At 38.9% G+C, this 24,839-nt stretch overlaps 1 protein-coding gene across 1 annotated transcript in view; it reads right to left on the minus strand.

The window, feature by feature from the left end:
- The window catches only part of ITGB1 (integrin subunit beta 1), a 42,532-nt gene that overhangs the window by 12,371 nt on the left and 5,322 nt on the right, over positions 1 to 24,839 (minus strand). Inside the window, exons 2-11 of the mRNA XM_069458650.1 lie at positions 13,903 to 13,969; positions 13,318 to 13,403; positions 10,288 to 10,510; positions 8,502 to 8,672; positions 6,996 to 7,234; positions 4,441 to 4,596; positions 3,212 to 3,307; positions 2,813 to 2,902; positions 1,189 to 1,329; positions 813 to 1,012 (exon numbers count right to left, since the gene is read on the minus strand). Of these exons, the coding sequence (XP_069314751.1) occupies positions 813 to 1,012; positions 1,189 to 1,329; positions 2,813 to 2,902; positions 3,212 to 3,307; positions 4,441 to 4,596; positions 6,996 to 7,234; positions 8,502 to 8,672; positions 10,288 to 10,510; positions 13,318 to 13,403; positions 13,903 to 13,969 (1,469 nt within the window). The remainder of the gene's footprint in view (positions 1 to 812; positions 1,013 to 1,188; positions 1,330 to 2,812; positions 2,903 to 3,211; positions 3,308 to 4,440; positions 4,597 to 6,995; positions 7,235 to 8,501; positions 8,673 to 10,287; positions 10,511 to 13,317; positions 13,404 to 13,902; positions 13,970 to 24,839) is intronic.

A 24,839-nucleotide genomic window follows, 5' to 3' on the forward strand; every position in this document is an offset into this window, starting at 1 on the left:
ATATGTACAACAGAGAAAATAAAAACTATTAACATTTGAATTGTTTTTCTGAACAATTAATAACTGATGGTGAACTATACCCATGTATTTTTCTCAGGTTAATAACCCTTCTAAGCCTAGTCATTTGGAGCAGACGTTTAGATCAAAATACTCCCCTCCTCTTCCTACTCCTTTAAGGAGAAAGCTATAATATTCAGAGTATACTCAGTTTTAATTTTTAATTAAAAAAGTAACCACCGTGTGAAAATAAAATTTAATATAATTGATTGAAGTTTTGTTAGTATTAGATTCTATATTCTGAAAATACCACTTTCTCTTTTTAATCTAACAATACAGATTTTTTAAAAAAACTATTCCAACAATGCAGAAGTACATGTACTGCAAGGTGAACATCCTTTATTGCATCATAATTCCATTTCCCAGATGAAATCACCATAACCGGTGTGATGTTTTTTCTGAAACATTTTCTTACAAACACATTTTATATTGGCTTATTTGCTCTAGAAATTCAGACTGCTATCACATGAGAGAAATGCTACCTTAACAGTTTGCTGAATACACTTCTTGCATGGCTATAAAAGCTTTCACTTCTGAGTAAAAAAGTAGTCATCTTAAGACAAAAAAGGAAAGAACTTTCTATAAATATTACACACAAGGTCATCAATTGATCTTGGGGTGAGCAATAGTGGTTGGAACAAATAATTTATTTGCTCCAAACAGATTTTCTCTGGATGTCTCAAAACACAGCCTGGCCTATGACTTTCTAAACTAAGGTGGCTCTTTCTGTCACCGTCTGTCAACTCCCAGCTTACCTGCACGCTCCGCACTCAAAAGTCCCATTTCCCTCATGACACTTTGGACTTGCAGGGATGCCTTCACTTTGGCAATCACACTCACAGATGAACTGAAGAATAACCTCTACTTCTTCAGTGAAGCCCAGAGGCTTAATTTTAATGACTTCAGAATCCTTATTTGGACATTTATTTGAAGTTATGCTAATTTCAAATTGAACCTTGAAGGAAAAAAACAAGATTAAGTTAATAAATAACTAAGCAATTTCATTCTACTACAAAATACTTCAAAGTTACTCATTTCTTTCAATGTTTCTCAAGTTACAAACTAAATTTTCTTATAAATACGCAATTTTTTCTTTTCTACAAAAAAAAAAAAAGCTTTTATACAACATACCTCATCTCCAATGGAAATATTGGAACATTTTCTTCCATTTTCCCCTGTTCCATTCACCCCGTTCTTGCAGAAAGATTTGTAACTTATCGTTACTTCTTCTGACAATTTGCCGTTTTCCAAAATGACTTCTGAGGAAAGGGACTAAAAGAAAGCCTAATTATATATCAGAAAGTCAAGCAAAATGCTACTTGAAATGCATAAGACCAAGGGGTAAAATAAACTATTCAAAAACAAATATCATTTCAGTAAAATATTTTGAAGCCAAATCTAATTGAGTGACTAGAAAACACAGAACCCAGAGTAACAGGCTCTAATTAATAAAGATCCAATCTTCAAAATAAAGTGCACAATCGAAAAGAGTATTTGTTTTAATTACTGAGTTAAAATATTAATGAACATACAGTTCACAGGCCTGTTATTAATTATGAGGAATCCTAAGAATGCAGAAGAAATGTTTTCTTACTCCATTGGCTGAATGGCTCTCCCGTGGCCCGACCGCTTCCAGCTAACTACGGGCTAAGGTAAACAATCAGCTATGCAGTCTGGGAACAGAGGTGCTCAGGAGCCATTACAGCCTGGCCAGAAAATAAAACCAAAAACCCCCAAGGAGGAAGGACTTAAGCCAGTGCTTATTAAAGTATCAGACCTCTCAGGACAAATGGAGAAGGCTGCAGCAGCAAGCTAGCTCTTGTTCCCTGCCCCCCGCGCCCCCCAAAGGACGGGAGTGAGGAAAATAGATTAAGACAGAGAGCTATGGGGAAGACATGGAACAACTGGAATCTTGTAAACCTTTGTAAAAACTCCTCCCTGAGTAAGGTCTTTCCTAAAAATTTTGGGACCCCCATGGCATGAGGTAAAAATACCTAACATTCAATCTGCCAAAAGGTTGGGACATGGGGGCTAAAAGTGGCAGATGCAGCACACAAGGATTACCATATTACAGATGCCTCAGATGATTTACAATGATTATTACCAACGCTAAATGGGTACCATTAAAGGTACTGTGAATTAAGCTCTAAAGGAGAAGCCAATTCCTCTTTAATTTCAATTCAACTTCCTTCCATGTGGGGGGAAAAAATCCTATAAACCTCTTTTAAATAGGCAAGACATATATTTACATTTTTATTTATTTTATGGTGTGTGTGTGTATATACATATATGAGTGTGCATACCTCTTGAAAGTGGAAAACGATATCCTCTGAATACATGGGAAGATGAGAATTAGCAAAAAAGCTTTTCCAGCACAATTCATCAAAATAGATGAATCTATTAATATAAAGGATACTTTGGGGAGGAAGAAGAAGATTGGGGGAATCCTATAAATCTAAATATAAATTATGCTTTACAAATGCTTTCCAACAAGGAGATCTATTGCTTAACGACATACAGGTATTTAGAAATTTTCCCCATATGCTTTTATCATACTTTTGCTTTGTTTAGGCTATGCAAATAATTGTGCTTTTGTAAGATTACATGCATAGTTTTTCCTTCCGATATAGAATTTAAGTTTTTTTGTTGTTCTTTGGGCTAGCTAAATTGTATATGAAAGAAGTTTTACTTTCTTGGAGCAAAGTATTCTCAACAGAGTATTGTCCAAAACTGATCTTATTTAAAATGTACTCACATTGTATGCATCAATGATCAACTGAATTACATTGCTAGAATTTGCAGATAATGTTCCTACTGCTGACTTAGGGATCAAATTTTTCAGTTCCTGCAATTAAAAAATAAAATATGTAAAATACAAATACTATTCATTTAACTAGTTAGCATCTACTGAGCAACTAACATTTGTCTTTAAATACCAGTTCCCTAGACATTTCATAAATAACTTTAGGAGTCAAACCTGAAAAACACAAGCAGTTTTATAATATGTGATTAAAAATTAATATAAACCACTTCGGTAAAATTCAGTTTGCCTACCTCGTGGCACTTTCCCACAGTTCAATTCATGTATGATTTGCCACTAATTACTAAAAAAAAAAAATGTCCAGGACTTTGTTCTCATCGCAAACATACTTACCTTGTAAACAGGCTGAAATTCTTCAGTAACTGCAAAAATCGTCTGAATGTTATTTTCACTGAGTTTCTGGACAAGGTGAGCAATAGAAGGATAATCCTAAGAAATTAAGTAATATAATTTAGTATGTAAATACATCCTTCCAATCTATTCCCATTTTTTCTTTTTTTTTTTTGAGACAGAGTCTCACTTTGTTGCCCAGGCTAGAGTGAGTGCCGTGGCGTCAGCCTAGCTCACAGCAACCTCAAACTCCTGGGCTCAAGCGATCCTCCTGCCTCAGCCTCCCGAGTAGCTGGGACTACAGGCATGCGCCACTATGCCCGGCTAATTTTTTTCTATATATATATTTTTGGTTGTCCATATAATGTCTTTCTATTTTTAGTAGAGACGGGGTCTCGCTCTTGCTCAGGCTGGTCTCGAACTCCTGACCTTGAGCGATCCACCCGCCTCGGCCTCCCAGAGTGCTAGGATTACAGGCGTGAGCCACCGCGCCCGGCCTATTCCCATTTTTTCAATACATAATGACTTGCATAAATAACTGGATTACTTACACAAGACTGCTTTCAAATAACAGTATCAAATACAAATAACTGCTGAAGTGGGTAGTGTGTATATGTGAGTTTCTACTCCTACTTCCATGTATGTATAAAAATTTCCATATTAAAAAGGCTTTAAATAGTAAGATTAGTTATGTATATTAAATGTAAGAACAATGAAATTAAAGAATAGCCAGTAGTTAAAGTTTCTATTATGTACCACTTAAGAAAAAGATCAAGATTCACCAGTGTTTGAATTTCTTCTAGAACTTCAATAATTTGCCAATCGTTATTTTTAATAAAGGCAGAGTGCCTGCTTTTAAAAATCATATAAGATAAAGAGTGTAAGAGCAGATAAATTATTTGTTTAGAAATAATGTCAACTTTGCTACCAAAGGATGTGTGCAAGTGAGAGGAGACAGAGCTACCGGTTGAGGCAAAGAGTTAAAGTGGTGTCTGAGCATCCCTTTTCCACCCCAGGAGGCCTTTGTCTAAGCAGGAAGAAGCACACACTACGCTGCAACTTCACAAACAGCAATACTAGTTTTCCTGTACACTGGGTTAGGGCCCATACTACCAAAACAACGAAACCCCAACCTCTGAAAAACCCACAAGCCAGCCACCCACAAGACTCCTAGTATCAAACACTAAAATTCAACGTAAGCACATTCACTGCACAAGGAACTAAGCACTTACATAATAATGGCTCATTGTGTACACATCGTTTTCCAGGTGGCACTGCCCATCATTTGGTAAAACAATGCCACCAAGTTTCCCGTCTCCAGCAAAGTGAAACCCAGCATCCGTGGAAAACACCAGCAGCCGGGTCACATTCCTCCAGCCAATCAGTGACTTGAAAAGAAAAGGATTTCCATTTTAAAACACTAATCACAGTGATACAACATAAATCTTTTAATTTTCATATAGGCTACCGCTGTACTCGGAACCTAATTCTTTATCTTCTCTTTACACAATGCTAATAGTCTTGATGACCAACGTGCAGAGCCCACTGAGTGAGATTCCTCCAGGTCATTGTACAACAGTATCTTGCCTGCTCGTCCACAGCGCTCAGCTCTTTTTAAAAACCGTTTTTCCGGCCGGGCGAGGTGGCTCATGCCTGTAATCCTAGCACTCTGGGAGGCCGAGGTGGGCGGATCCTTTGAGCTCAGGAGTTCCAGACCAGCCTGAGCAAGAGCGAGACCCCATCTCTACTAAAAATAGAAAGAAATTATATGGACAGCTAAAAATATATATAGAAAAAATTAGCCGGGCATGGTGGCACATGCCTGTAGTCCCAGCTACTCGGGAGGCTGAGACAGGAGGATCCCTTGAGCTCAGGAGTTTGAGGTTGCTGTGAGCTAGGCTGACGCCACGGCACTCACTCTAGCCTGGGCAACAGAGTGAGACTCTGTCTCAAAAAAAAAAAAAAAAAAAAAATTAAAAAAAAAAACAAAACCGTTTTTCCGTCTTGCTCACCATCCTACCTCCAGCAGCGAGCACACTGCCTGGCATGTAACAGTGCTCCATGACCACCTGCTCAGCCTGTCCTTATGTGACCCTCCTGCCACTGTCTTGTCCCGTCCATCCTTCCATCCACCCCTGCTCTAGCTTTTACACCACATCCCTCCTTTATCAGCCCTCCGCATCAGGCTGCCTTTTTTTATTATAGAAAAAATTATCTGACCAAGGACTTGGCCTGCTTAATTCCACCCATTCTAACTCAATAATTGATACTGTTGATTTTTCACTTATTTATTTTATTCTCTCCCTTTTCCAACAAAGAATTTAAAGTAACAGTAAAATTCTTTCTATAGTAATTTTATAATTATATTTATCTAAATTTACTTAATATATCTGTTTATACCTTCATAAGGCAGGAATTAAGTTTGTTAACACTGGCAATCTTTTAAGAGTGGAATGTCTGCCACTTTTGCATCTACAGAAATGTACCCGCATGGTAAACACAGGAAGGTAACTGTGACCAAGGGTGCCACGGCTCGTTGGATCCCACAGGTTAAGGCCTAGTTAGAGGCAGCCTGGAAAATGCTCTTCCTACAGCGAGTGCTAACAAGATCACAAATAGATGGATAGAAAGAAAGGACTTATCGGGCTAGGGATTAGCTGGAATACTACTTTCGTCAGCTATAAAAGCAGGAACTAATCTTAAGTTGTAACCACTCTGGTGAGAAGTCAAAAGTAAGGACGATATAGTAGTTAGTATTTGCTGGATGTTTACTGGTACTTTATAAAGATTACTGCATTTAAACTTCACAAGAGCCCTGTGAGGTACATACTATTATTATCCCTTCTTAAAGAGAAGGCTAGAGAGGCTAAGCGAATTGCCCAGGATCAGTGGTGATAGGAAAATTCTTAACTACTACGCGCCATATGCTTCACTTATCATTTTGGGTATCAGTTAGCACCTTAGCAACAACTGGGTGAAAAATAACCACTGAGAGGCATCTGGAATCACGGAACGTCTTCCACAGAATAGCGGTACTGTGTGGGACAAAATGAGACAAAGCAGGTACTCAGGACAAACTTTATCTCACAATGTCTTCTAGTTTCAGCTTCAGCTATATTATTAAAATGTCATCTCAAAATACTCAGCTGGTACATGGGTCATAAAATGCCGATCACTGGTCCAATAGAGGTGAGCTTGCTACTATCAAAAATCTTGCAATTAAAACTACAAATATTATACTACTTCTCAAAATACATGTTCTCATATAGCTTACAAACCAGGGCTTAAAAAGTTCTTTCTTTTTGAATTAAGACACAGGAAAAAGATGTGTCTATCAAAGATGACGGGCAAAGGAAAACTGACCAAAGGTAAATGATATGAGACGCTATTCCTTTGAACACATTCAAGGTTCCTGGTGATGCCTCAGATAACATCAATTTCATCTCTGGTACGAAGCCAGAAAGTTAGGATACCTGGGCCTCTTCTAAAAATCCAGACCACCAGCTGAAGTGCAGCCAAGGTGCTTACTATTTAAAATGGTTATTAGCATTTTGGCTTTTAAAAGCCTGTATGAATAAACTAACTGTCTGGTTCAAATAAGGATATAATGATTAAATATGCTTTTATAAAGCACTTATAGTTGGAAGGAATTTAAAGGATTAATATCTGTATTTCTCTGAGATATTCAAATGACATGGAAATTAAGGTCTTTGTTTTTTTAAATTGGTAGTATAATCACACTTAAAATTCACTCAATAATACGAATGTAGGAAATGAATGCACTTACTCCACAAACTGCAACTTGCATGATTGCATCAAAACCACCTTCTGGAGAATCCAAATTTCCAGATATGCGCTGTTTACCAACAAGTTCGTTAAATACTTCTCCTTTATCAGTAAGACTAAGCACATTTTTGTAGCTAAATGGGCTGGTGCAATTCTGCTCACTTGTGCAAGGGTTCCTGAGCTTAGCTGGTGTTGTGCTAATGTAAGGCATCACAGTTTTTTCCACGAATGAGCCAAATCCTATGAGGAAAAAAATGCACATGAACAGATGGATGCATTGATGGAAAGATGGATGATTAGGCAGACAGGTGACAGACAGACTTGTATTTAGGAAAAAATCAGTTATGTTACCATACATAAGTTACTAAAGACTGAATGTCTGTGTCATCCCTGAAATTCATATATTGAAAACCTAATCCCCGATGTGATGGTATTAGGAGGTGAGGCCTTTGGGAGGTAATCAGATCATGAGGGTGGAGCCTTACCAAAGAGGCCCCAGAGATGTGCTTTCCCCCTTCCATCATGTGAGCACACGGCAAGACACCACCTGTGAGCCTGGAAGAGAGCCCTCAGCAGACACTCAATCTCCCTGTGTCTTGGACTTCTCAGCCTCCAGCTCTGGGAGAAATAAACTTCCGTTGTTTATAAGCTATCCAGCTTATGGTATTTTGTTATAGCATCCAAATGGCCTAAGATATAAGTTAATCTTTTTGTCTATTCACTTTAAAAATAACCCATATTAATTTTCTTAGTATATCAGCTCTCGATAATGGCATGTTGAATGAATGCATAAATGAATATTCTGGAATCATGGCCACTTCAAAAAAGACTAACTTGGTAAGAGCTTCCTATCTCCGTGGTCCTTCAATTATGCTTACTGAATAAAAGAGCATTTTAAGCAAGTGCTGTTTTTAATGTTTCCACTAAAACAGAGCTAATCTTTGAAAGGCAGTTCTGAGGCCTCGAGAAGGGTGACAAGTCTTTCCATATTCCATTGCTAAACCTCTGCTGCAGCAGCCGTGGAGAGCAGCAGGCACAAAAGAGGTTAAGTTGGAGATGCATGAAATTGGGAAAATAAGGTCTGGAAAGGAGATCATCATAACATGAAAAATCCAGGTCTGAGGTAAAATTAGGCTGCACCGGCAGGTGTAGTCACATTAATTCGTAATGAAACAGAATCTGGGTCCTCAACACATTATTTATAAAATAAATCAACGTTGAATGGATAAATGCCTGTGAAAACAAGCATGTGTTTCATTATCTGTGAGGTATAACCTGTGTCAAATATTAATAACATAGTAGGATACGGTGACAGAGGAACGAGGAGGCAGAAAGATTATTAAATGTGTGACTGGAATCCGTTTCCCCTCAGAAAGAAAAGGCTAAAAACTGGCCTATTTGTCTCGCAAGCACGTTGTGAAGAAAAAAAGGAAGAAAACACAAAAGGGCTTTGAGAACTGCCAAGACTTATACAAACGAAAATTGTTAATATTCCCAACATTCCCACCGATTCTGAAGTCTGAAGTAATCCTCCTCATTTCATTCATCAGGTCGGTCCCGAGACTTTTGACATTCTCCAGATCGTCCTTCATCGAGTAGGAGAGGTCCATGAGGTAGTAGAGATCTATGGGATAATCTTCCGCTCGCTTGAACTTTAGCGTAAACGTCTGCGGCTCCCCTGGACACAGATCAGAAAACGAGATTTGCTTGCCGGCAATCAAAAGCCAATGAGAAAAACCAAATAAATCTGATTTACATGGTAATGCTATAAAATGAAACGCATAGTCATAATTTTTACAAACACCTGGAAATTCTGTAAGTAACTGCATGGGTATGTGCTCAATTTCATTCAACAAACACCTAAAACACCAGGCCTTGGGGATGTAAAGAGGAAAAAGATGGCATCCCCAATCCACTGAGGGCAAGACAGACAAAAAATCCATTTATAACTATAAGAGAGGAAAACAAATAGAACACCATACATTAGTGTGGGGAGGGCAAGGCAGGGCACATTACAGGGTGCAACTGACTTCTCAGACACTGAAGTTGTGAGAACTGTTTTGTGTGTGAAGGGGTGCCACTGTATGCAAGGGAATTAACATACTTTGATTTTTAGTTTAGAAAACGTGGCCGAAAGTTTTAAAAATGAATTATAGAGACAAAGAGACTAGTTAAGAAGCTACAGAAAAAAATCCGAGAGGGAGAAGACGATCTGAATTGAAACAAGGAAGGAGAAGGGAAGAGAGAGAGATTCATTTAGGATGAAAAATCATTAAATTTTTAACTTGTAGATTTTCTCCTTTTAGATTTCTAGTAGGCCGTTAGAGAAATGGGTTTGGAGCTCAAGAGAAAAGTCTGTGTTGCTGCAGTGTACAGCTGGACTTAAAGCCAAGGGAGGAGAACCTACATTTAGGTGGACAGCAGAAAGGAAGAAAAACAGACACGAAAAGGAGCGCGGAGGGCCCGGCGTGGTGGCTCACACTTGGAATCCTACAACTCTGGGAGGCCAGGAGTTTGAGACCAGCCTAAGTGAGAGCGAGACCCTATCACTACAAAAAAAATAGAAAAATCAGCCAGGCGTAGGGGCACGTGCCAGGAGTCCCAGCTACTAGGGAGGCTGAGACACACACCAAGGGGAGAGCATTCTAAGAAGTGCAACACCTCACTTGGTACAGAAAGTTTTTTTTAAAAAGGCTCTGACGAGGATCCACTGGGTCTGGTGGTTCAAGGTGACAGTGGAGCTTTGCTGGAGCAGGGCCAGAAGGACAGGCCTGACTGACCCGGCTGAAGAGTGGACAAGAAGGAGTCATGGGAGAAGGCCATTCTCTCCCCACTCTTCTGAGAGAAAGGGGAGGAAGAGGGCTTCTTTCTGTTTTTCTTTTTAAATGTGGTACTGACATGTGTACTTAGAAAAACCTTAATATTTTAACAATACTAAACAAATACAAAGGAAAAGAATAGGTTAAAAGGTTGCTTTTACACGAATATTATGTAATTGTACCAGAGGATGAACACTTTTATTTTTAAAACTCAGTAAATCCAATTAATACTTTCAGAATCTTTGACAGAATTTACTTTGGACATGAGACAACATTTAATATTATTCCAAGTCTGTGTGTTTTATAAATTGTTATATCTGCAAAAAAAATTTCTAAAATTTAAACTATCCCAAGTTTTTGTCAGTCTGTATGTGAAAATGAGCCCTCTCCAGAATCTGGTAAGAGGCTTGCATACAGCGGGTGTCAGCAATCTCAAGTAGAAAGGAAAGCACTCAGAGTGCTGGCCTTCTTTACCTGACCGTAACTGCAAAACCAACTGCTGCGGCTGGATCTGAGTAATATCTTCAGGCTGAAGCTTCTCTGCTGTTCCTTTGCTACGGTTGGTTACATTTTTATTTTTCTTTATAACTTTGGAGCCTCTGGGATTTTCTATGTCATCTGGATGGCAACCCTTCTTTTTCAAGGCTTCTAAATCATCACATCGTGCAGAAGTTGGCATTCCTTCTTGTAAAAATGTCTAAATGACACATAAAATGTAGGTATTAATAAAAGTGAAATGATCAACTCTTTTACATAATTGCAGTTGCAATATGTGATTAAATTATAAAAATCAAATGACATCTAATGTACCTCATTTCTGACTTTTAAATAAAATGCTCCCTTCATCCAAACCATTAAGTGCTCTTGTTTAAAAACAAACAAAATCATTTCCAAGAAAGTAATAACTTTCCCAGGACTGACCTAAGTGTACATGTTAAATGTCCCACCTTCTAATTCAGAGTATCTAATCAAAAGAAATTTCTTCAGTGAAATTTCTTATTTAGCATGGTTAATAGCTACTAATAATAATGTATATATCCAAACATCAGACAGTATTTTTTCCCAAAATTTACCTTAGAAAAGTCCTAATAAACCCTCTCGTACTATGTAGCACTTGCTTCATCACAATATTTTGAATAACTCAATGTTTAGGGAAAACAGACTAGCCTAAAAACATCTCAATTAATGATGGTGATTTTAAAAAGGAGACCAGGAAATTTAGCACAGATTAAATAAGTATTCCTGAAAGTTTGAAAAGAATCTCAAGTATTATCATAAACAAGCTTTTTAAATTTTTAAAAAGCAATATAGTAGGTAATTGTATAACAAGAGTCATGAATATATTTCCACATGGTAAATTTAAAAAAAAAAGAAAAAAAGTCCTAATGGTATGTGAATGGATATTTGTGGCTTGGAGTAAAATTTCCAGTAATGACATAAATTCAAAATGTGCTATCCCTTGAACAACTTAGATGGAAATAAAAATTTTATCAGATAACTGAAAAGTACCTTAGTGAAGACAAAAGACTGCTATTAAAAATGTATGCAAAGGCCGGACGCGGTGGCTCATGCCTGTAATCCTAGCACTCTGGGAGGCTGAGGTGGGAGGATTGCTTGAGCTCAGGAGTTCGAGACAAGCCTGAGCAAAAGCGAGACCCCTGTCTCTACTAAAAAATAGAAAGAAATTATATGGACAACTAAAAAAAATATATATATATAAAGTTAGCTGGGCATGGTGGTGCATGCCTGTAGTCCCAGCTACTCAGGAGGCTGATGCAGTAGGATCGCTTGAGCCCAGGAGTTTGAGGATGCTGTGAGCTAGGCTGACGTCATGGCACTCACTCTAGCCTGGGCAACAGAGTGAGACTCTGTCTCAAAAAAAAAAAAAAAAAAAAAAAAAAATGTAAAGATTTTGCACAAAGTGTTTCATGAAATGTGAAAGTGGGGGAAAAAAACCAGTGACATTATATATGGTATTTGTTTATGATGTAGCAGTTTCATGGCACTACAGAAAGTGAGGATATTTAAATTTAAATAGTACACAATGGTTTTTATAAATTATTTTTTAAGAGAGTAATGGGAGCATTTATGTAATTAGAGAAATAAGTGGAAAGGACCAGATGGTTCAAAGCTGCACTTTTATTTATTATTGAACCTAAAATACTACCAAAGCACAAGATCCTCCATCTCCAAATATCAGCCAATCCAGGAAATGTTAAGATCATAACAGTCAAATAAAATTTCACTACACATATTCCAAAAGAGCATTTAATAATTTAAGAATCATGCCCCAAAATTCAAAGGCTTACATTATTTAAAGAATAGTTTGGCTAAAATAATCCTCAACCGCAGATAAATTAGAGCCCCCATAAAATGGATGTTGTTAATAACAATAGAAGCTGCCACTTACTGAGAACTTTTTAAGCGAACTGCCCCATTTAAGTTCATTTATTCTAACTCTTGTAACAAGAGATAAAGCGGGCATTATCATCCTCATTTTCCAGATAAGAAAACCAAGAGTATCAGTTAAATAAGCCTTGTCTAAAACACAACACTCCTTATTTCCTCCAGTTTCCAACTTAGTCCCAGCGTACCACTTTTGGAGAACAGAAAGAACCACTTGAAAAATTTTGAAATAATAAAAAGAAAAACTCTTATTTTTTTCTTTCATATCTGATACTTGACCAGTATGTCTACAAAAAGCTAGGCACTTGAAATTTGGGTACGAATGCCTGGGTTAAAATATAATCAATAAACCTCTGACCTTCTGATATTATTCATTCTGTGAATAAATTATATAACTCAAAATGACTCCTTACCTCCTGTTTTGACTTAGTCAACATTCATTCATTCACTTACTCATTAAACACTTAGTAAGCTCTGTGGAAGGCACCATTTTGGGCAATGTACAGAGATGACAAAAGTGAATAAAATCCAAATCCTAACCTCGACTAGCTTAGGATACAAATCAATTCTATATCAGATTAACTCAATTATAATTAGGAGGGTAAGTTTATATCACCCCCATCAAAAAAGCGGAAAAATCTAAAACGGTCAGATAAATGGCTAGGTTTTGGAAAATTATCTAATAAAAATATAAGATGTGCCACAAAGATGAGCTACATATACATATGTATTTTAAAACTGCCTAGTAGCCACACTAAAAACAAGAAACAGAGGAAATTAATTTTAACACTTACGCACACTTTTGTACAAAGTATTATCATTGCAACGTTATTAATAATTTTTCAAATACTAAGTCTTAGAAATCTGGTATATATTTGAGACTTAGAGCAATTCTCAATTCGTAGCACCCATATTTCAAGTGCTGAACAGCCACATGTGCCTGGTGGCTATTGTGTTAAACCACAGTTCTAGACCATCACATATTACTCAATAAACAACGATTTATGTGAAAGCTCACATCTATTACTTCCCAAGGGTACAGCACTGAGCAACACGAAATGACTATAAGGTGGAAAGGACCAGAGCAATCTTACTTACTGAATTCGTGCACCACCCACAATTTGGCCCTGCTTGTATACATTCTCCACATGATTTGGCATTTGCTTTTAAACATCTATTTTCATCTGTCAGGAAAAAGAAAGAATAGAACAATTTACTTGACATTTCAGAGAGAAAATAATAAAAAATCAGGATCATAATGACAAATAATGCAATATATATAAATATTAAATATAAACACTATGACTTAGTTACCAACTGAACTAGACCTAGCCCAAAGATGCCATGGCGTTGGATCACCCTGGCTCTGAAGTTCACAGAGGGACACATTAATAGTTATGCTTCTTGCCTTCTATATCAAAGACTAGATCCTTTTCTTTAAAGATATAATTTCAAATTCCATCATTTTGGATAGTCATAGATGTCATGAGTTTTCTTATAAGTGGGCAAAGAATTATTTCTTTATATTCGACATATACTACCACACCCACAAGAATCTTCAGCAGAGCTTTCAGAAGGAGCAGCATGATCTCACTTAGGTTTTCCCAGCAATCTAACTGGTCAAAGAGCGATACAAAATACTGAAATGAGAAGACAACTAGGAAAACTTTTTTTATTTTTTACCTGTTTGGCCGAACACATAGCAAATTGAACTGATCAGTCCAATCCAGAAAATTAGTTGTAAATTCATCTGAAATATAAAATACGCATCATTATATTAAGAAAGTAATAAAGAGGCCGGGCGCGGTGGCTCACGCCTGTAATCCTAGCACTCTGGGAGGCCGAGGTGGGCGGATCGTTTGAGCTCAGGAGTTCGAGACCAGCCTGAGCAAGAGCGAGACCCCATCTCTACTAAAAATAGAAAGAAATTATAGGGACAGCTAAAAATATATATAGAAAAAATTAGCCGGGCATGGTGGTGCATGCCTGTAGTCCCAACTACTCGGGAGGCTGAGACAGGAGGATCCCTTGAGCTCAGGAGTTTGAGGTTGCTGTGAGCTAGGCTGACGCCACGGCACTCACTCTAGCCTGGGCAACAGAGTGAGACTCTGTCTCAAAAAAAAAAAAAAAGAAAAGAAAATAATAAAGATACAAAATGAGAAAATGCATTCCACAGAAAATGTTTCCCCCACCTTACCTTCTGTTGATTTTATAAATATGATGCCTCTCAAACCATTTCTCTCCACACCTATCTTGCCTACCTCTCCTCCCTAGCTGGTTACCTCACCTCTTAAGTGAGGTCTTAAACAAACATTAAGTTGTTTTCTTAATGAAAACAACTACAGCACAGTTTAACTCTGTGTAATTTTTTTTTTCTTGGTAAATTTCCTTTAAAAAGAAAAAAGTTCACTGAATTGCATGTTAACACTGAGTATTTCTTTTAAAGACCTCCACCTTCAAGGGCGTACATTCGGGCTGCTACTCCCCTACCTCAGGCAGGGTGCTCCAAGTTGTGTTTGAAGCACCCCTGCGATATTTGAAGTCCTCTGCTCAGCGATGGCTTCCCAGAGAAAAGAGACAAGCAGGATGTGTATAACCACCCACTTTGCAATCGTGCTCAGACCAGCAAGTTCTGTTGTGTCTGAGCTTACGGTTTTGCTTATGCATCACTGTGACTGTGTCCTAGAGACCAACAAAAGCTGAGTGTCACGCCAGTACGAAATGCCTAACAATTCACCTTTTAAGGCCTGCCTAAAAGGTTTAATGTGTAATAAATCCATACAGACCATATTCTAAGCAAGTCAAATAATGTTATCAATTCCAAAGTTCTGACTAAAAAGACCTGGAACGTTAGGGCTTCTGAGGAAGTGCATCGCCGTGATGAATGAAGCATCTGGCAGCTTCCACGCCAGTGAGCGGAGTATCTGTTCCATATATGGACTCGTACGTGTTTCTTTGGGCGACCACTCAGGCTGCTGTAATGACCACTAGCATGCCTTTGGAATCTTCCAAAATATCATATAATCCAGAGAATCACCACTAAGATGGTTACCAGGTAACAGAAAATGTTTCCTAATATTCTGAGGCTATATAGCTTTAAAATATTACTTTAAACACCACTGTCCTTCTCCTTCTATAAACTCGGACAAGCCAAAGATCAACCTTCCCAAACCCTCTGGAAGAGCTCCAAACGCAGACGCAGGCAAAACAAGGCTTCAGTGTGGAGGAACAGCTGAGAGGAGGAGGACAACAGCTGGAAACAACTTAGGGACAGATGTCAACTCCCCTGTGACCAGCAGGGCACTGGCAAGAGACAGAGAGGCCCTGTCACTGGCTGATGATGTCCGTGAGGCCTGACTTTCTCTCAGGGAAAGGGAAGGCAACAGCAGACGACAACAACTAAGAATGACGAAGAGCTACAAGGACAAGGAGGCTTAGAAGAGACCCCTGCGAGAAGTGGCTGTGAGGGAAGCAGGCCACAGAGAGCTGGAGAGGGAAGAAGTGACAGGGAAGACTCGACGGCCTCCCTCATCAGTCCTGATGGTCCTGGAAGGTACTGGAAACCCTCATGCATGTGTGTGGGAAAGTGGAAGAGGCAGCCAGAGCCCTACACTTCGGAAACACCCCCAGGGCAGCACTTCTCTGAGGCACCAGCAGGCTGACCCGGATGCCCAGCCCAGGCCTAGAAACCATAATCTCTGGGGCGGGGCCTACACTCCAGGTGACTCTTCTCTGCAGCTGAGAAAAGGTACCCTAGGGAGATTCCCACCCCTGGGTTCCACATAAGACAGCTCATTATGAGCGACAACAGGAAAAGGTGCCTTTCAGATACCATCTTAATCCTGATCCTCATTTCCACCTCATAAAGATCTCGAAGTAGTTGTCTACATTGGTCTCCATTTCCTAACCACCTCCTCTCTCCTCAACCTAGTAAAGTCAGGCAGGGCTTAACAACAGGGATACCTTCCGAGAAATGAGTCTTTAAGGGATTTCGTTCTTGTGTGAACACCCTAAAGTGTAACTTGCACAAAGCTACGTTTGTGTGCACAGACCTACTGCACACCTAGGCTGTAGGATACAGCCCCCTGCTCCGAGGCTGCAAACCTGCACAGTCCGTTACTGTACTGAATACTGTAGGCAGCTGGAACACAACGGTAAGTATCTGTGTATCTAACATACAAAGGTACAGTAAAAAGTACCTAGTATAAAAGATTTAAAAGTGGAACCCCTGTATAGGACACTTACTATGAATGGACTTGCAGGAGTGGAAGCTGCTCTGGGTGGGTGGGTGAGTGGAGGGTGAGTGCGGAGGCCTGGGTCGTTCCCTACACCACTGTGTGCTTGATAAACACCATACTGTACACCTGAGCTACACTAAGTTCATTAAAAAAATTCTTTCTTCAATAATTAACCTTAGCTTACTGCAACTTTTTAACTATAAGCTTTATTTTTTTTTAACTTTTTGACTCTTTTATAATAACACTTAGCTTAAAACACAAGCACATTCAAAGGCTGTACAAAAATTTTTTTTTCCTTTTACCTTATTCTATTTTTAAAATTTTTATTATTTTCTTTCTTTTTAAACTTTTTTGTTAAAAACTAAGACACAGACACACACACACACACACACACACACACATCAGCCTAGGCCTGGGTCTAGCCTGACCCTAGCCTGCACAGGGTCAGGATCATCAATATCACTGTCTTTTTTTTTTTTTTTTTTTGAGACAGAGTCTCACTCTGTTGCCCAGGCTAGAGTGAGTGCCGTGGCGTCAGCCTAGCTCACAGCAACCTCAAACTCCTGGGCTTAGGCGATCCTACTGCCTCAGCCTCCTGAGTAGCAGGGACTAGAGGCATGCACCACCATGCCCGGCTAATTTTTTGTATATATATTTTTAGCTGTCCACATAATTTCTTTCTATTTTTAGTAGAGATGGGGTCTCCCTCTTGTTCAGGCTGGTCTCGAACTCCTGAGCTCAAACCAGTCCACCCACCTCAGCCTCCCAGAGCGCTAGGATTACAGGCGTGAGCCACCGCGCCTGGCCAATATCACTGTCTTCCACCTGTACATCTTGTCCCACTGGAAGGTCTCCAGGGGCAATAACATGCATGGGGCTGTTACCTATGATTATAACATCTTCTTCTGGAATATCTCCAGAGGGACCTGCCTGAGACTGTTTTACAGTTAACTTTTTTTTAAATAAGTAGGAGTACACTCTAAAATAATTAAAAGTAAATACATAAGCCAGTAACAGTCATTTATTATTATGTATTGCACATAACTGCATGTGCTAGACTTTTATAGGACCTGCAGTACAGTAGGTCTGTTTACCCTGACATCAAAACACACTAATAATGCTATGTTACAATGTTACAAAGTCACCAGGAAAGACGAATTTTTCAGCTCCAATATAATCTTATGGGACCACCTTCGTATATGCAGGCCACTGTTGACCAAAACCATCATTACGCGGCACATGACTGTATAACTGGTGTCCACTCCCTACTGTGCATGTGACACTTGCCTGGCAGAAGACTCTTTCCAGGTCTTACCTTACCCTCCACATGCATTCATTCCTAAGTTTCTTGACTGCCTACAATATGTACTTGAAGGAATACATCAGTTTAGTCCCAAAGAATTTACACAAAGCAACATTTAATACTATTCATCGTGCTTTCTCAACACACTCTATTCCCTTGGCCTTGGCCTCTACTCGTTTCCCCTCTACCTTTCTAGAGGTTCTTCCTCAGGCAACTACATTAGGTTTTTTTTATTATTATTATTATTATTTCAGCATATTATGGTGGTACAAATGTTTAGGTTATATAAATTGCCCTTGCCCCCCTACATTAGGTTTTGTACCATATCTGGAAATACAAAGGTCACTATCTATCTCAGGGAACTTTCAGTTCAGTTCAAAGGCAAAAACACAAATAATGAAAACATGATGTGATGATTTCTGCAAGGAACAAGGAAGGACACAGTACGCTAAGAACACTGAAATCTGCCCGCACAAGTTCAGAGGCTTCATGAGACGGTGATGTTTTAGCTAGAATTGAAGACAAGTGGGGAGATTTTCCAGGCAAAAGTCTGCACGTGCATAGCCATGGAGTCCTGAGAAGAATTAGAATAACTTCTTCCTAAATCTTATTTCTAAACATACACATTTGGGTGCCCCTCCCTACCCCAACCCCAAATCAGAATTGTCTCACGTTTTCTCTCTTTACAGACAAAAGATTACAAAAATATATTTATATGTTTTTGTTGTTCTATCTTAGTGGGATAATGAGTGACTATTTTATCCTTGTAATTTCCAATTGTAAGTATAAATTATAATATTTTAAAATCTTAAAACATTATAAAGGCCAAGAAGAACACTGAAGTACTTAAGTGTTTCTGCGACTTAAGTTTTGAGATGGAAATAACAGGAACCAAGACCAGGCTGGCAGGAGGAGCTGGGTTCCAGAGAGCCTTAAATGCCATCTGTGCTAAAAGGGTTGAGATTCCATTCTATAAATATGAGGGAAACTGAAAAAATTTGGTTAGGATAGTAACATGACTACATACACAAGGAGGCAAATCGGTGTATGTGGGGAAGAGGATGGGTGGCAAGATCGAAACTAGAGGACAAATACAGACTTTAGTGCAAAGATTCAAGTAAAAGGTGACAAACATCTAAATTCAGGGCACAGCAACGGGCAAGAAGACAAACGAAGGATGAGGAGGTAGCCAGGAGGGATCTGTAGTTTGCTTGGATAAGGAAGGGTAGGGGAAGAGAGGAATACAGAATAACCATCACTTTTAAATAAACAAGACACAGGAAGGAAAATGATATAGGAAGCAAAGACAACTGCTGAGAGAAGAGGAGGAAGGGCTCGGGATTGCAGAAAACCAGGAAGACGCAACAGCATCATAAAGCAATGCTGAGAGCCAGCAGGTACTCTAATTTATAAAGGCACATGTGTAACATTCACTTAAATTGTAACTACTTGTTAATAGTTGTCTTCCCTAAAGGACTCTAGGCTCCAAGAAAGCAGGTCCTTGGTGTGTCTTACTCATGGCTATAGCGCTAGAAGTGCTTGGCACAAATTCAATGCTCAAACATTTTTGCTGAACTACATTAAAGTGTATGACATTTTTCTCTGACATTACTCAGAAACTCAGGAAAGAAGAGTTTCTCAGAATTAGTTAATGTGCTTGCCCTCTCTAAATAGTTCCTGTAGATACCCTAGGGATAACTTAATTTTCAATTCTTTTAAGTGTATTTAAGCCAACTTAAAGACATATAAAATGCCTCATGTGCATGGCTTGCATATATTATGACACCAAAATTAATTTACAAACCCAAACAGATATACTGAGATAGTATTACTGGATTACGAAGTGGTCAACCAGATAATCCAGATGTTGGTTATTATTATTAACGTGAAAGCATAAATTTTAAAAAATTGTTGTAGAAATGCTCAAATCTCTGAGAAAACCTCCCACGTGTCCTCCGACTGCAATTTGAGGTCACTGAATTGACCCACTGGTTTGCAAGGCAGGTACAGGAAGAACAGGGGTGCAAAGAAATCGCAGTGCTGACACAAAGTTACCAACAAAGAAGAGGAAAAAGTCAAAGGACCAGAGATCACAAGAGACAGGTGAGAGGAGAGGGGACCGCATAAACGAGGAAGTGAGAAGAACTGGAAAGTGAGACAGCTGGGAGTTTAAAATTTCAGAGACAGGCAATCTTAGGAGAAAAGCAGAACTGAAGACACAGTACTAGGTCACTGTGTTAGCCAGAGCTCTGTCCTAAAGCAGAGCCCGGGACAAGAACTGGTGTGCAGGCAGTTTATTTGGAAGGTGACCCCAGGAAAAGAGAGGTACTTTGAAGAGAGTGAGCCAAGAAAAAGAGAAAAAGCCAATACAAGGGTATTTTATTTCCCATATTGGGTGGCTGGGGGCTTGATCTTGCTGAAAACTTCTGAGAAGTATGTAGAAAGCCTGTCCAGCAGGGGTCAACAGGGAGAAGTATCTTCATCAACGCCAGCCCCCTACAGATGAAAGGCTGCCTCCTCCTAACACCCACACGCTTCCCAGGCTTCCCGGAACTGCAGTGCGGGTACCCAGAGGATGCTGCTTCCCTAGGGAAGTTAAAGTCTGAGGCACTTGAGGCAAGATACAGTCAGCCAGCTGTGAGTCACAGAAATGTCCCCAGCAGCAACGGCTGGAATCAAGGGGAAGCCAGAGGATGTGAGGACACAGCAGGTTTTGAATACAGCCCTCCAAGGCCACTGGAGCTGAAAGAGTCGAGAAAACTGCTAGATCAGGGTGTGAAAAGCATCCCCTGCAGGAACGCCTGATGCCCCTAATGATGGCAAGAACTGGGGAGGAAGGAGAGACAAAGCCAGGAGATTCACACACAGCCTCACGTATGTAATAAAACAAATATAATCGTTGTTTAAAAGGTTTTGTGTTTAAGGCATATGCAGCTCTTACCTACTACAATGTGTGTGGTCGACTTGCCTTACGAATCATCAGCTTCTAGAAGTCACTTCATCGTGTCCTCTGTACCTAGCGCAATGTCTTAATATTTAATAAATGAAGAAACTGATGATAAAGATAACTGGAGATATTCTAAAATATCAAAAAACAAGAAAGCAAGCTTCATGAGGGCAGGCAACTTGTGTCCACCACTGTACACCTGAGCGGGGACTACGGAGCCAGAATGCCTGAGTCACACTAACTAGGGGGACGATATTGGCAAATTAATCTGTCTCAGTTTCCTCATCTTTAAAATGAAGATGGCAGTATTTACCATTTAGGGGTTTTGTGATATTTAAGTAGACACATATAAAACATTTAAAACAATGTCTGGCATATTGTAAATACTACCTGTTTCTTGTTATAATTATTAAACATAGCAGGAAACCACTGAGAAGTTATATAACTTGCGCACACGGAAGCCAAAGGTGCACAGGTAGGACGGAAACCAGACCATGTGAATCCAGCGGCTATGACCTGACTTTGTGTTTCATTAAACCATAATTTTTTGAAAGCCTACTTAATTGCTATTTTAAAAGAACGAATACCCTTCCACTGTTAGAACTGACTCAGAGCATAGAAATGAAAGAGCTTATAATGTTGTGTGAGTTTACCTCTTGGGTATTCAAACTTAATGGAGGCCAAAAGAAGTTATTTTAATTGTCATATCTCATAAGTATAGCCGCAGGTTTTGTGTCTTTTTTTTTTTTTTTTTTTTGTTGAGACAGAGTCTCACTTTGTTGCCCAGGCTAGAGTGAGTGCCGTGGCGTCAGCTTAGCTCACAGCAACCTCAAACTCCTGGGCTTAAGCGATCCTACTGCCTCAGCCTCCCGAGTAGCTGGGACTACAGGCATGCGCCACTATGCCCGGCTAACTTTTTCTATATAGATTTTTAGGTGTCCATATAATGTCTTTCTATTTTTAGTAGAGACGGGGTCTCGCTCAGGCTGGTCTCGAACTCCTGACCTTGAGCAATCCACCCGCCTCGGCCTCCCAGAGTGCTAGGATTACAGGCGTGAGCCACCGCGCCCGGCCGGTTTTGTGTCTTGTTCCTATAAAAGCATTTCACCCTAAGATAATTTTTTTTTTGCCATATTCAATTTTATGTAAGGGGTCATCATGCATTCCTTGAACAATAAATAATCTTCAACTCCCACAAATGATCTCATTTTAGTGCTTAACAAATCCAAATATGTGTAATTGTTTCCAATTGTGTATAATTACTTTAATCTTCACTGTAAATTCATACTTATTGATAAAGGTTAAGTGTGATTTTATATCCCATTCAAACTCTTAAATACACTCATTATTTATTAATGTTTCTAACAATGTTACAAATAATTCATTTGGCATTTCCTTTTATATGTACAGATACAATCTTTAGAAAACGTATATGTACTAAAATTTGTAGAAATTTAAATAATTACACCTTAGAAAACAATTACTTTTAAAAAAAATGTGGCAAGTTACATTCATTTCAGACTTTTAAAATAAAGTGCCCAAACGCCAGCTCATACAAAAAGAAGTAATTCACCAGAGATTTCCTCCTATAAAAAAAATCTCTGTAGAAGGGCACAGTTTGATTCAGTGCAATTAACTAAATTGTTCAAATGCTTCCTTATCTATGCCATAGCCTTTTAAAATCTTTCACCTTGATCGTGTAAAAGACTCTGATACCTATACTGAGAGACATCATAAATCTCTCTTCAAAACGTAATAAAGTTGAATTCACCCCAAGTCTGTTCTACTATCACTATTTTCTGTATCTGCTTTTAAAAGGGAAAAATTGGCCCAAAATAGATTTTAATATTTAAAAATCAACATATTCCAGAAAAACAACATCACAGAGCCAAACTGAAAGACTGGGAATTAACATGAGGTTCCTCCCTTTACCCCACGTAGAATGTAATAAATATGGGAAGAACATGAATGAAGAAACAGAAATCTTACCAAACTCTACACTATCTGAGGGTGAGATATGGGGATGAATTCTTCCCCTGGCAAGAGCACCTTTCCCCTTACAGGAAAAAATTAAAACTGAACATTTTTTCCCCCTTCTATCTGGCAGGAAGAGGTGTGGTGGTGACTATGGAGGTGTTTATGGCCCAAATAGTAAGCTAGAATTAATGATTAACAAAACTTAGCAGAAAGGATGGAGAGGGATAAAAATAAATAAGAGGGGACAGGAAAGAGAAGAGGCTAGGAGAGATGGAACATCTCTCCCCTACTATGGTAAATAGATGAGAAGTCTGAACTAGAAAACCTTCTAAAAATTCACTACGCCCACCCAGAAGAAAAAAGACTTTTTGAGAAGCATTAACCCCTTCTCACCCAATGATAATATTAGCCTGAGGCTAATAAGCTCCAACAACAGAGGTCTGGCTGCTCCAAAGCTATAGGCTCACAAAACAATTTGAATCTGAGAATAGCTCACAACAGGGCTAGATACGTTAGACAGAGTAACAGACTGAAGATAAAATTCATCACTAGAGACTGCTCTACCCACCTTCTCCAGGAAAATGAGCATATGGAAGATCAATCCTCACCACTACCCAGTCCACAAGTGCAGGGAAAGACAGGGAATGGCTACACTGCGTGTGGACAAATAGCCTAAAAGATAAACATTTTGGGGGTGGGGGAGGCAAAGGCTGGGAACTTAACACCTAGGAAAGATGTCTATAGGATGAAAAGTGAAAGGAAGTGAAGAATCTTTGAAAATAAGAGAACATCTAAATGGACTCATATGCTCTTCAAGGAATTTGGAAAAATCTCAAATTAGATGTTATTTTATAGTGACCAAAAAACAGTAAGACCACAAAACTAGAGGAAAAGTACACAGAGCGAAGGAAGGAAATTCAGGTTGGAACCCTCGACAGAACTCATGAACTCAAGGAACAGAACCAACAAAACAGGAAGAGCAGACTCGAGAAAAATCACACAGAATTCAAAGTAATAATTCAAGCCAATTAGGAATGTAATGATAGCCAATGATGACCCAATAAACAGACAACCGGTATACCACCCGCCCCGCCCAAAAAAGGATGGCCTTATGTGAGAACGGGGGTGGGGGTAGGGGGAATGAATTAAAATCAAATTCAAATGGAGGGGTTGGGGCACAAAATAAACTCAAAGAGTGCAGAAGGACGGGCTGATGCAACATGAGCACAAAGAACTGCCTGAACTTAATTCTTCCCAGCTTCTTCCACTCACAAGGTAAGACGTTACCTAGTAACTGATTTTTTTTTTTCAAACCAGCCTACTAAATGGTTCCTTCTTTATACTTTCTATGTTTGTGTGTGTGTGTGTATATATATATATATATATATATACGTATATATATATATATATATGTATATATATATATATTTTTTTTTTTTTTTGCCTTTCCCCATGAAGGTGAAAGAAGAGTAAGTTAGCAACTGTTTTGGTTGAGAAAGTTTACTTTGGGGCAAGTTTACAGTTAACCATCCTGATTAATGGTATCGACAAGCACTTGAAAGCAAGACTTGTTCCACATAATTCCAATTAAGGAGCACTGTGCACTATGTTCCCAAATTGCATAATTCTATCCACTTTTTAAGTAGATCATTCCAAAATGCTTCCTCGATCAAACTAATTTTGGCCACATCCCCTGTCATACCTTCTCTCCAGCCTGTGGCGGAGTAGAAGAAGCACAATGCTGTGAACACAGCATTTTAAACATATAATAAATGTTTTAAGACCAAACCAAACATAGCGAGAAATCACTCAATTTCTCCTTACTCGTTAGTAAGCTGGAAATGATGTCTATCATAGAATTGTTGGAAGGATAAAATATTACCATGAATGCGAAAGCTCTTATCAGCAAATATCTTTATAGTGACCTACAGCTCATATTAATAATTCATTTGATCTTATTCTTGCTCTCCAACTCATTCACTGATCAGGCCATCTAAAATAAGACCCTGGGCAACTAATGAGTGTTTCTCAACCCATGTTTCTTTAATAAGCATAAATCTTACTCCTTATTGTACTTCTTGTAACATTTTCCTAATATAGTATTATAATACGAAGAGTGCTTTTTTCAAACTACAACCTCCTCCTCCAACAATCA

The sequence above is a fragment of the Eulemur rufifrons genome, chromosome 25 (assembly GCF_041146395.1).
Source record: "Eulemur rufifrons isolate Redbay chromosome 25, OSU_ERuf_1, whole genome shotgun sequence".
Taxonomy (NCBI): Eukaryota; Metazoa; Chordata; class Mammalia; order Primates; family Lemuridae; genus Eulemur; species Eulemur rufifrons.